Consider the following 13,444-nt stretch of genomic DNA (forward strand, 5'->3'; position numbering starts at 1 on the left):
GAACCTTATAGATATAATAAAAGAGGTGTTTAGTCGTGATGCTTAGCTAAATTGTTGGCAGTAGCTTCATATTACATTTAAGATTTACTATTGTTAATAAATCCTTGTATTCAGAGTATTACTGACATTTATGTGAGAGGGAAAACCGAAAAATGATTGTTCCACTATTGGAAAGTATCAGTCTAACGGGGGTATTGATTGTGCTCCCAGGACCATTAAACTAGACACGTTGACAGGATTAACTCGTTATTGGCACCTCTGCCACTGATTGTATACAGTAAAGACAGGGAAACATGTCATTATTGATCAGGTAGACTGAGAATGTTTTTCACAAAGCAACCATTGACCAGATTACAATGGTCAATGGTTGCTGTGGTGCTTGTACACCTGATGATATATTTGTTTCTAACCCCCCATCCCTCTCTCTATTCCTTCTCCATGCGCCTCTCTCTGCATTGTGCTGAACTGATATCAGATCTGCCATCCAATTCAACTATTGCTGCATTCAGGATGCTGGCTGATCCAAGGTCAGTTCTGTCAGTCTGCTGCAGGCTTGAATTCTAATTAAGGATTACCTTCCAGTACAGGTTTAACCTTTTGTCAGAGTCAGCACTTTAAGTTTGAGGAAGCTACAATGCTCTCTAGGAATATTGGAAGAACATTGTGAGGGCTTGAGTTTATGTATGTTTATAATATTAATGTCATTCATATCCGATATACAGTAAGTGAACTCAGGGAAGAGGCATGTGTTCAATTGATCCATAAATCCCTAAATCAGAGCGAAGGACGGGATGTTTTACGGGTGAATTTTTAGGCAACTTGGAATACACCAGTTCAGAAAAACAACTGGTATCTACTGTAACACAGATTAGCTGTTAGTCTCAGAGAACATGTTGTGAGTGGAGCCAGACATTATCAGCAGTTACATTATCAGTCACTAATGCAGGTTTTTGTTTTGGATATTTGCAAGGGAAATGAGGAAAACACACGGGATGCCCACAAACGTCATAGAGCATATGAATGCAAATTTCACATGGAAAAATGCTCACACACACACAGAGGCATTCACAGGCTCTAAAAATGTTTAAATGGATTAAGTTTAACTAAACTTAACTCAATAAAGAGAACATGATATCATGGCTTCAGTGTGTTAATGGGTGTACGATCTCTATACGATCATTAACTATCCAATCCCGGGTTAACAGCTTTTTGCTATCCATATAAAGTCTGCAGAAAAACAGTAAAGATTGAGGGGAGTGTTGTAGCATGACACATTTCTATTGAAGGAAACAGCCTGTCAGCATCAACTGTAACATGTAAGTGAGAAAAAGAAAAGAGCGACAGATTGCTGTTGCAAGTGATGGTTATGGAAATTAAGATATGGGGAGGGGAGAGGAGAGACAACAGATGGAGAAAGAGAGTTAGAAGAGAGGAGGAAGAGAGCGGAGCTGAAGGAGACAATAACACGAGGAAGTCCCTCATGAGCCGCGGAGACTGGGGAATAGGTGGTGGGAGCGTCATAGCAACACAAGGGGGGAAGAAAGAGAGCATTCAGCTTTGTTAGAGTGTGCTAGATAACAAACACGGTGCAGATACAGACACTTATCTGGGTGTGTCTGCAGACCACATGTGCTTGGGCAGCATAAAATTGGGAGAGCTGTCATGTCACCAAAAGAAAAATCTAAAATAAGTTGTCAATCATTTTTCAAACAACACAAGAGAAAGAGACTGCCGAGCACCAACACACAACTGAAAGGACAATGTAACCTTGGAAAACATTTCCCGCCCAAACGAAAGTACATTTTGGAATATTCACATTATGGTGTAAGCATATGAAAGAGAGAAAGAAAACAGACTGGAACAAAGCTGATTGAACATTGAATATAGATGAAGGAACTGAAGAATGGAAGAAAGACAAAGAAAGAAAGAGGAGGAACATTGCTCTTCTTTCATTTCGGATTTTTTGATGGCACTCTTGCTTGTAATGTTGGTGATTATCAGTTTAACCCTATTTTACAGCTGTACTCCATTTCTTATAATTAATTTAGGGTGAAACACTGAATGAAGACAAGGGAGCTGCAGCTTCAACAGAAACATGTGGTAAAGACTGAAAGAGAGGGATGGAAAATCAAGGAAGAATAGCGGTAAGGTAAGTCAAGTAATTTGATTTATACAGCGCCAAATCATAACGGATGTTATTTCACTTGACACTTGAGAGCTGGTCTAGACCGTTCTCCTTAATATACAGAGGCCCAACATAACATTCCCCCATGAGCAAGCATTATCAGGGAGGTGGAAGAGGGAGAAAACGGGAAGCTGCCAGTATGTGATATATATAACACAGGATGACACGGAAACACTGGGGCAATCCACTGAGGCTGCTTTCCCTCTGCTCATCCATGATGTAACTGCTGTCTTGGTAAAAGCATGATTTACAAAAAGCAAGAAGAGGAGAATATATTCCACCTATCTGCTTGGCTTGGAGGAATTACACCACTAGGCACGCATTATTATTTGTTGCATCCATTATTTTCAATGCGAGTCTTTGTAAGTAAGCCTGTCAAATTAAAGCCTGTAATGTTGAGTGCAGTTTGTCGACGCCTCTCAAACGACCTCATTCATTTTTTTGAGCTTCTTCAAAGTCAGAAACTTGACTGAGAGCATCATAAACCTCAGGGAGGAGTTTGTCAACACTTCACTGGAGTATGAATTAGCGAGGCGACCGCAAGCTGAAATATGACCTGGATCCAAAAAGGTCTCCATCACTAACCCTCACTTAGTAATACGTTTCTTATGATGACATCTATGAACCCAATCAGAGCATAAGTCGGCCTCATTTATTAGCTGGGGTTCATTTGGTCAATTTTCATCAAATATACTGGGCGAAGTTTGAATATGGTGGTTAAAGTTAAAACAGCACACAGAAGGCTACAATCTAGGCAATTAATATTAAATGAAGTTCAGAAAAAGAAGGGAGATGTGGTCAAACAGATAGGAACCTCTCTCTCACAGTTTTACACACACACACACACACACACACACACACTTGAGCACCACTGCAAACCACTCATCCTATTACTACACACTGCAACACACTGACATAATTACCTATTCACAAGAACATCATTCAGTTCAAAAACAAACCGCACGCACGCACGCACAAACGCACACACACACACACACACACACACACACACACACACACACACACACACACACACACACACACACACACACACACACACACACACACACACACACACACACACACACACAAACCTAAATCATAATGACTGGGTTCCCTTTCCCCATTACTGTAACAGAATATGAGCTCTCTGGAGGAAATAGTTGTTTACAACGAATGGGTCATGTACCCTCTCTCACACAACACACGCACGCACGCACACACACACACACACACACACACACACACACACACACACACACACACACACACACACACACACACACACACACACACACACACACACACACACACACACACACACACACACACACAACTTTTCCTTGTGTGCTTCTGTAGTTAGGGACATTATGTCATCCATGTTCATCCCTCAGTGGCCAGTTCTGACTCAACTATTACATCACTCCGGACGCCATACAGCGGTCTCATAGGTGCTGACACATATTATGTCAGTAGATCTTTTCTGGTGAGCTTAAGGTGTTTTGTTCAATTACAAACTTTATAGTCTTATTGGGTTAAATACAAAACTGGTTAATTGACTAAAAGAAGATATATAATACAATGGCACTCCTCATAATAGATACATACTAGGGTTACATGTGTGATACTTGAAAAAACATTATTTAGGAGAAAATAAGTTTGCTAAAACATTATGCAGCCTTGTTGTATTGGAACATTATTTTTAGTATAGCAAAATGTTGACCTATTCCATATTAGTAAATCAGTAATTATTGTAAAGAGAAACACTGAGCTACTGCTACTGGAGAACAGCTCTTTGACCAATTGAATTAATTTATTAACTTTCTTTTAGAGCAACCTTTTGCTTTACAAGGAACACAGATCCTCATTAGCATGCCGACACTACCCAGCATTTTTATTTTCATTAGAAAAAGAAGAGATTGAGATTCTGCGGATGGTCTCCCCATTAAGGGGCATGTCATTCTGTTCCATTATGAGTCGAAAATATTCTCGTTATGGTGACATATTTCCATTTTATGCATTCATAAGTTGTCAGACTTTTCGCCATTGGCAGCTCTACATGTGTTACATACCATTTTTACCTGACCTCTATTCATCTACCTGGCCATACACTAGATTCTGGTTCTGATCTCTTTTATAATCTTACATGCTTTCTACTTATATTTGACTCCTGCACTACTTTATAACTTTTTTTTTTACTGATGTTCCTCAGATGTTTTTTTGTTTTCAGTTATGCCTCTATCTGTTTCTTCCCCTTTTCCTTTTTCTCTCTCTTCGTATACACATACCTACTGTATGTTTTCAAATCAAACTCTTAGTTTTCCTCTCTCACTTTAAGTTGTTCCCATCATGCCTCCCTCAATAGCGCGCTCAGTGGAGGTTGCATTATTGATAGGCACATCTTTCTGTGGCATCTGCTCCTTCTCTCTCTCCCCCTCCCTGCCTCTTTCTCTCCCCCTTTCTCCCTTGCTCAGTGTGTGCCTGGCCTGATGCAGCTTGGCAGGTACTTAGGCCAACATCAATCTTTCATACAAACACCCCACACACACACAACACTGTGCATATAGCAGCTTTGCCCAAATGTTTGTGCACAGGAGCAGAGGGTGGTTATGGGAGGGAGGAGTATAAAAATAACTTTTTCCTTCCCCCCCTGCCTGCTGTCTCGCCTCTGTGATTTTACATGCAGGGGAGACTTTGACAAACGCTATACTGCCATGAAACCCTGATCCATTTTCAAAGTGGCACTGAGTCAGAAATAAAAGTACGGGAGAAAAACCTGCGTCACCGGTGTTAGTGAGCAGAAAAAATGGTGATGATAACCCCAACAGAAGAGTAACGAACCACATCTCCACACAGCCATCCATTTTCCCTGGTGCAGGTGCATTAGAGCGCTGTGAAATCGAGCAGAAATAAGAGCAATTGTACCAAATACATTTTTTAAAACGACCTACATTTCGTTCTATACAATGTTTCACAACTCTTATTTCAGTTTCCTGTCACCCTAATCTTGACGGATAAACAAGTCCACAGCAACAAAGACACATAGCTCCAAAAAAGTACAAAGGGTGTGATGTTGATGGACGTACTGTATAAGAATGGCAACAGAAAGTTCCTCTTATGTTTCTCTCAAGGTGATGACACCTGTTTGTTCCAGTGATGTGACAGACCTCCCCAAAATGCAAGAGAGGCATGCAGGGCAACAGAGAGAGAGAGAGAGAGAGAGAGAGAGAGAGAGAGAGAGAGAGAGAGAGAGAGAGAGAGAATGAAAAAGCACATTTTCTCTTCCCTCACACTCGCAGAGATGCAGGCACACTCTCAGATGGAAAGGGTAAATATTTTTTGTTTGAGGCATACAGCGCATACCAACACTATAAAAGAGCATAATCACATAAGGTAGCGGCCGTAGACTACTGGAGTGAAACACCACAGCTGTCCTTACTTGTGTTTGAGTGTGTGTGTGTGTGTGTGTGTGTGTGTGTGTGTGTGTGTGTGTGTGTGTGTGTGTGTGTGTGTGTGTGTGTGTGTGTGTGTGTGTGTGTGTGTGTGTGTATGGGAGTATGTGAATTATGAAGCAATTTCAGGTAAACCCAGTGGCCTGGCAAGAGATGGCTGCACTAAGCCTCTGCTGATAATGAAGTCAGTTTCATTTTCTCAGGAACATTTAGCATTTACTTGGCAGGTCAAATTAAAGGATTATCATGGCTGCTTGAGATTTATGTGTTTACATTTCTTCATCAATGAGACACAAAGTGCCTTGGTTAAGGTTAAATGGCTTGTAACAGCATAGCATTTCCCAGTCTCTTCAGTGTATTGATTCAAGATGAAGTTCTAAACCAAGGTTGAAAATTCATAGAGTTAGTACCAGAAATTGTTGAAATCTTTCAAAAATAAATTTAAAAAAAACTCACCTCCCAGATTAACTACTTAATGATCCAAATTAGCATTGATATTACTGCACCTGATGCAACCAGCTGCTTTTATATATTAGAAATCTTCCTGGGCAGCTTCTGAGTGTGGCTTACTTTTCCTCTAGAGAAGAAAAAGCTTCGGAATTGAAAGAACAAACCCTCATCTTAATTTCTGCTAATGCTGCTAAGACACGACAACATGCATTTAGTGCTGCACAATGTAGGTTTTGGGTAAATGAGTTTGTAGAAATAGCATTATCTGTGATCATCCGGGAAAACACATATGACTAAATGAGCTACTCACCACTTGGGGCTGCTTTGTTTATCCATATTCAAATCATGAAGAGGAGGGGACAAAACATATAGGTTAATATCCGCCTTTAAGAAAGAAGACAAACTGAGCGACTTTTTAACATTATGATTGATCCACTGTTAGCCTAAAAGCTGCACTTTTTCAACACCAATATCCCTTTTCCTTTACTCATACTGTCTTGTCTGTGAATCTTTCTTTCACTCTGTAATAAGCTTGCAGCAACTTAACTAAATCTGACCCCAACTCAACTCTCATGGCATCTCTTTGTGGTTTTGCTGCACTGCAATCACAATTTGGGCTTCATCACACTGAGGGTTGATAGATTCATGTTGGAGGTAAGGCACCAAGGCAAAGGGGATAAGAAAATCTTCATACAGTGGGTTGATGTGATTAGAGGAAACAGGGAGAAGCAGACTGAGAAGAGAAGAAGAGAGGAGAGCAATTAGATAGCAGATGGTCGGGGTAAAGATTCAGGCCTAGAATAAACGTGCTGAACCATAAGGCTTGATTTGTGGCTTTGTTCAATCATGCCAGCAACCCCTCATAAGATTTTATAATGCTGATTTAACATTAGCACCTTGCCGAGAGCATTATAATCAGAAATGCTAAGGTCAGATACAGAGTCATGGAGAGGACAGGAAACAGCAACGGAGAAAAAGAGCAGATATCTTTGTTATTTCCTGCCTTCGTCTTGAGATTGACCATCAATCTCTACATGGACCTGTTCTTTTTCAATCACACTACGCTTTCACGTCTATTTGCAAGCCAGACGGACTCTGTTCATGGTCAAAGTCATTATTTCCTGCCCACCTCCTCTCTTCTTCTATACTCTCTGTCATCGCTTTGTTCCTGCCTCCACTCCTAATTCAGTAAATGTTGCCTCCATGCTTTCTTTTTTTCACTTTTCCTTCCTCACTGTTAGTACTTTCCTTCATATCAACCTTGTTATAGGAATCTGGTGAAAACAGCTAAAAATGTATCTCTCATGCCCTGTTTATCACCCACTCCTTGATATTCTGTGTTTTACTACTCAGCTCATCTTTTAGTATCTTTCGCTGTGTACTTCTCCCTGCGGTCAGCTGTGTTTCCCTGGCATTCATTCAGACGCTCCTCCTGTTACTATGTTCAGTGTCCTCTCTGGCTCTGCGATGTAATATCGATATCGGATGTACCAATTATTCCACTGTAGCCTGCTGTGGCAGCATTTTCTCCTCCCCTTACTCACTCACACATGCAATCTATTACATGCTGCTCCTGGAAGATTGGTCTATGTAGTTGTACACCCTACACAAGTGTTTAAAGGAAGGCATTTTAAAAAACTAAATCAACCAGCCATTCATTGCACTGTTCTGCTGGAAGGATTTACAAGTAACAGTGCGATCAGAGACAGGGCCGGATATTTGATTCATGCACAAACAAAATGAGTTTCATCATTTCTCCAATGGCGGGGAGGGCTTTTAAAACCACTGATATGGAGATGGCTGTAGATTTTCTTCATTTTACTGTAGCATAACGCATAGGTCAGTAAAATTAGTAAGGATTATTCTGCAGTGGACTGAACTCTTCAGAGACCAACCATTGTCATGAAATAACTTGCACAATACTGTCACAATGTTATACCCTCATTCCTATCATGCGATATCAGAATTACTACTGTATTGTAATATTATTATGCATATGTAATTCTCATATTCTCTTTCTCCATCTATGCTACCCCTATCTCTTTGCTGATGCTTACAATAGAAATCTCTCACCCTCAGACCACTAGAATTATCCCAGGTGGATATTGGGTTTCATAATGGTTGCTCCATGTTAGAAAAAAAGGTCAAAAAAAATAAATAATGTAATTTAAAAAGTGTGTATAAAAATAAGAAGTTAAAGTAGAGTTGGCAATAAAAAAAGAAAATAGAATACACATATTATATATATTATATATGAGCCATGGTCAGCTGGAACTCGTTACCAGTCCACATAATTCAGGAAAATTCTCAAGTACATTTTAAAAGGTTGCTAAAACATTATATGAGCATTACAGAGTAAAATGTAACTGTGCCTGTGGTTTGGCCTTGTGATGATGGCTAAAATGTGATGACCATTTTTGTTTCACTTCATATACCATTGTTCATATGATGAAATGAGTTGTTCTATTTTGCTTTTAGTTTTGTTTAATGTTTGTTCTGTGTGTGTGTGTGTGAGGACCCCAGGAAGAATAGCCAACGCTTATGCTAGTGCTAATGGGGATCCTAATAAAGAATAAAGAATATTTATATCATAATAAATCAAAGTAAATAGGTATGAATTTCTCTATTAGCTATCCTGTCAACCAGAAAATTATGATTTTTAATAAACACTACTATAAACAAGGTCAGCAGGAACTGGATTTAATATGCCAGACTTGTCTCTTGGTACAGAATGTCAGCAAAGTAATACCAAGGAAGAGTCACACTTTATGTCCATTTCCAATGTTCAGCAGTTTTGTTTGAAGCCACAATGAGATCTCATGTGAAATCAGGAGCAGAGCACATCTTTAAAATCCCTCGAATCTTAATGACCGGTCGGACAGCATCTTCCCACACAAAGTTGGACACGTGTGAAGGACATTGTGACCCATCGTGAGAGCTAAACATGACAAAGAGGAAACCATCTCCATATAGCTAATCAATTTTTTCTACAACATCACTTTTGACACTAAACTAAACTAAACACAAAGCCACTTTCAACTTTTGCAGCTTAGCTACTAGTCATGTTATCTGGTAGAATATGGTTATAAAACAGCATGTTTGAACTCATTTTGTTTTTATGTTAGCAGCATTTCAATGTTGTGCATTTAAAACTGTGTAGTGCTTGTGAGAAAAATGTCTTTGTTCAACACAGCAGTCAGGACAACTAGGGCCTGGACATACTTGGCATGTATCGGGTCCAGATCTACTACGGTATATATTTTGCAGCTGCACATTTGAATGATAGTTAACTAACAAGAAACATTCGAATTACATCATTTGCCTGCAATGCCTCTTGACACCTGTCAACGGTAAATTTGACAGGAGCTCGGTGTTGTAGCATAATGATGTGTGCTGTCATGGGTTAGCAGCATCATAAATAAAGACAATAGTGACTCAGGATAGCATATAAAGTTCAGGGATGTGATACTAACAGCGTACTCATTTTATGAGTTTATGAAACGATATTCGTGTAGGATGTCAAATTTTTAGGTATGCAAAAAAGCACTGCATTTCACAATATATGCAAAACCATGATGTATTCTTGCAGGAACCTACACCCACACACAAACCCATGAAAACTAACAAACGTTTTAAGCAAGGGAGCAAAAGATAAAATAGGTTTGAATAGTTACAGTTATAGAAGTTCATCAGCAATGGGAGGGAGCCATTGTTGTTAAGTAGAACACATCTATTAAACTGTTGTTGTATAAGTAACTAGGAACAATGTCTGCAAAATAACTATGGCTGGAAAATCTATATACACTCCATGGTTTACATTTTATTTAAATGCCTGCATGTCAAATAAATCAATAGGTGCAGCTTTCGCTTTCCAATTCTGTTATTTACAACCTTTCTTTTCACAACTTGCTCTGATCTCCTTTTATTCACACACAGCTGATAACCGAGGTTGATGATCTAAGTCAAACAGATTGCCTCTGGAGCTGGCATGAAAAAAAAGCATTTGCCTCTGTCACACTTTATTTGTATGCTTGTTTTGACAGCATTTCTTAGGGTATGAGTTTACATTTTGAAAGGTCAAACAGCGTTCATCTTTAATACAGTGTCTGATGTCGTTATCAAAATGACAGGGTATATCTACGTTTGTTTGCCATAAATAGTTGGTAGAGACAGATCTACTACAAGAATCCCAAAACAAATGAGTCTTTATTCTACACAAGCACAAGAGAAGGGGGACTAATCATGCTGCTTTACTAAGGATCAGCATCAAATCTTTTTGGATGTTGTACTTTGGTACTTGAGATACAACATTTTTGTATTTGTTCTGTCAGCTTAATTGATTAATAGATAAAATATGATATAAAGATTGAATTTTACAGCAGAGGAACAATTTGATTGGCATCATAAAATATTTATATAAGGGTTCCTAAAAAAGAAAAGAAAAGATGGGGACATGTGGGATGATTTATTGAGTCTATCCGTGGTACCTGAACACAAAAACGTTTCAGTTTAGAGAACTGAGCGGGACATATTACTTATGAGCCAATCATTTTATATTTGTGTCATATTTTGTCTTTTCCCATCATCATAAATGATCCATAGCTGAGGCTATTAGCAATTTGGTCACTAGTTTTAGAGACATCTTCCATCAACAAAAGTGCTTGACCAGTTTTGAATTTTGACCACAACTGGTTAAAAAATGTAGGGATTGCCAAGGTCATTAAAATGATTCCTCTGGAGATATCAAACATGCGGTTTTAAATTGTATGAAATGCATTCAACATTTTTTTAAGCACTGGACTTGTAACTGACCACAGTCATTATTTGAGTCATGTCACTAGCGTAGCTACTGGCTAATAACAAACCATTTAGTATTGAACTTGAACTCATTCCAATTCATTGTTGAGCCAGTGTGCTATTATAATTAGTTTTCAGCAACGGCAAGGCTTTATAAGTTTGAAAAAAATTGTGACTGTCTCCTCTGCTTTAACATCATAAATGCTTCATTTTCATCTCACCTTTCCGACATTCACTTTAATACTGGAGGTTGTAGTCTGTTCTTAGAGCCTCTTTAAGGTGTATTCAGTATGGCCATTTACCTCCCAATAGTTGTAATTATGGTCAAGAATTAAATGGTACATTTCTACCACTGGGGTTTGTGGTAAACCAATTGATAACTGCCTTTTGGGAACTTGCTTCAAGGGTTATGTTCTTTTACCACGAGAAGGTAAGAGTGCATAATGTAAGCAGGTGTGTGGAAGTGTGATGTCTTGAGAGTGCTGCTTGCATGCACTCAGAAATCTGTTTGACGAACTGCAGATGACATCTTATATAATGGGTAGTGCTTCAGTACATTTGCGAAAAAAGATGGAATTCATATTTATGCTCTTGCACACTCAGTCTCTCTGTGTAACACACAGACAATAGTGTTCTTCTTATCATTTCATCGAGTCCCTCACCATACGATTATACTCTGATTTTACTATTAATTAAAAATTATGTTACCTGCCTTTGATTATAGCAAAGCCCTTCTCTTGAAGTCCAATACAATACCATAATGATCCCATTACTGTATTTACTGTGGTGGTTGGCAACTGTCCGCCCACTTGCTCAGTATCTGCATTGTCTCACCCACTCACTAGGTGCTGGTGGGAAGGTACAGATCCTACAGTTTTGAGTAGATCATGCAATAATGCTGCACAGGCATAAAGCATCACTGACTCTGTCACACACAGATGCACTTACACACATACACACACTGCAACACTATCAGGGTCACGATCACACGGTCATTTGCAGTTGGAATTTTCCCAGGGAAAAATAAAACTCTACAGTGACAACTTCCCATGAATATTGAAATGGTACAGAAGCCCCAGTGCAGAAAATATAACACGTCCTGTACATATAAAATCAGTAATGTTCCTAAATGAATGACAAAAAAGAAATGTGTGCAAGCAATGCAAGTCTGAGGGTGTCTACAAGTGTCCACCTCCACCCCACAGATAACAATTAACTGCGCTATTGACCATGTTCTTGAATGAAGTGCTCCATGGATGGCACCTATACCACCACCTATTAAATCTATATGGACCCACACGCCCATTTAAACGCTTATAATAAAGACACAGGCCTGTGCCTGTAAGGGGAGATAACCCTCTTTACCGTCTCACCTGCTCTTTCGCTGCCAGCTCTTTCTCCAGCTGTCGCTGTTTGTTGTGCCACACCAAATAGTGGATAGGAAAACGACTCTTCTCCGGAGTTTTCTTTGAAGAAATCATCTTCGGATCATAGTTTGCCTCCTCCTGTTTCTTCTAGATGTAAGGTATACTTTGTTAATATTTACGCTATTCAATCAAACATATCATCCTTTATCGGTGCTGGTGCCCAACGGCAGCCTTACGCGTCAGAGACAGTGAATGACTACCGGCTTGCTCTGCTAAGAATAAACAGCAAAGCCCTGTGAAAAACATTTATGGAAATAACCCCGTCGTTTGGCTGTCTCTTTAGATTAGGCTACACCTTTATGTCTTAACAACCCGTTCATCCACCTCTTGCCTCCCTCTATCTTTCTCCCCTGCCTACTCCAACACATCTATTCTCCTCCTCTCCTCCCATCCGGTGGTGACTGAGAAAGCTGCTGACAAGCTGCAATGAAATGTGCGCACACTCAGCCAATCCGCTTTCAGGGATGTTGTGATAAAACACATGTTTAGTGTATAAGAACTGCAGAAATTACACACAAATGACAGAAAGGAAGATACGTAGCATACCCTCAGCACGAATCTCAAAGTAGTGATATACTAAAAGGTATAACGAGTTGTTTAGGCTAGACTGCAAATCAATTCAAAGTAAAAATCAAAGTTTAACATGTATTACTTAATCCTGTCGTGATTCATGTCATGCATAACATGTTGTTTGTGTAACATATACAGTGTGTTTTATTTTATTCATATCTATATTGCCTTTGTACGACTGTCTAGGTGCAATGTTGAATGGACTCTGTGTTTGAAATGTTTTGTTTGTGTGTGTTGTGTAATTAGCCATATGGCAGAATAATACACATAAAATAAAAATGTCCCACATAATTTTAATATGGTAGCTACCATATCTAAAAATTGAGCCTATCGTTTTTTGTGAAAAAAAAATAATAAAATAAACTAATGTGTTGATGAAGGAATATGTCACTATGAGGTTTCTTTGTTGAAAAAGGCTGTTGAAGATCCAACATTCAGTAAATAATATTGCTGTATAAATGAGACAATGAAGTATATGCCTGATACATAAATGAAAAATCATGTTAATAGATGCTCAGTTTGCTATATGGGTTAGGACATGTGTTTACATTTTAAACACATAC

The 13,444-nt window shown here is 39.1% G+C and overlaps 1 protein-coding gene across 1 annotated transcript in view; it reads right to left on the reverse strand.

The window, feature by feature from the left end:
• The window catches only part of ankrd13b (ankyrin repeat domain 13B), a 36,927-nt gene extending 24,245 nt beyond the window's left edge, over positions 1-12,682 (reverse strand). The window contains exon 1 of the mRNA XM_063907962.1: positions 12,258-12,682. Coding sequence (XP_063764032.1) covers positions 12,258-12,365 — 108 coding nt within the window. The 5' untranslated portion in view covers positions 12,366-12,682. The remainder of the gene's footprint in view (positions 1-12,257) is intronic.
• Positions 12,683-13,444: the final 762 nt, after the last annotated feature.

This window comes from Eleginops maclovinus, chromosome 18, assembly GCF_036324505.1.
Source record: "Eleginops maclovinus isolate JMC-PN-2008 ecotype Puerto Natales chromosome 18, JC_Emac_rtc_rv5, whole genome shotgun sequence".
Classification (NCBI taxonomy): Eukaryota; Metazoa; Chordata; class Actinopteri; order Perciformes; family Eleginopidae; genus Eleginops; species Eleginops maclovinus.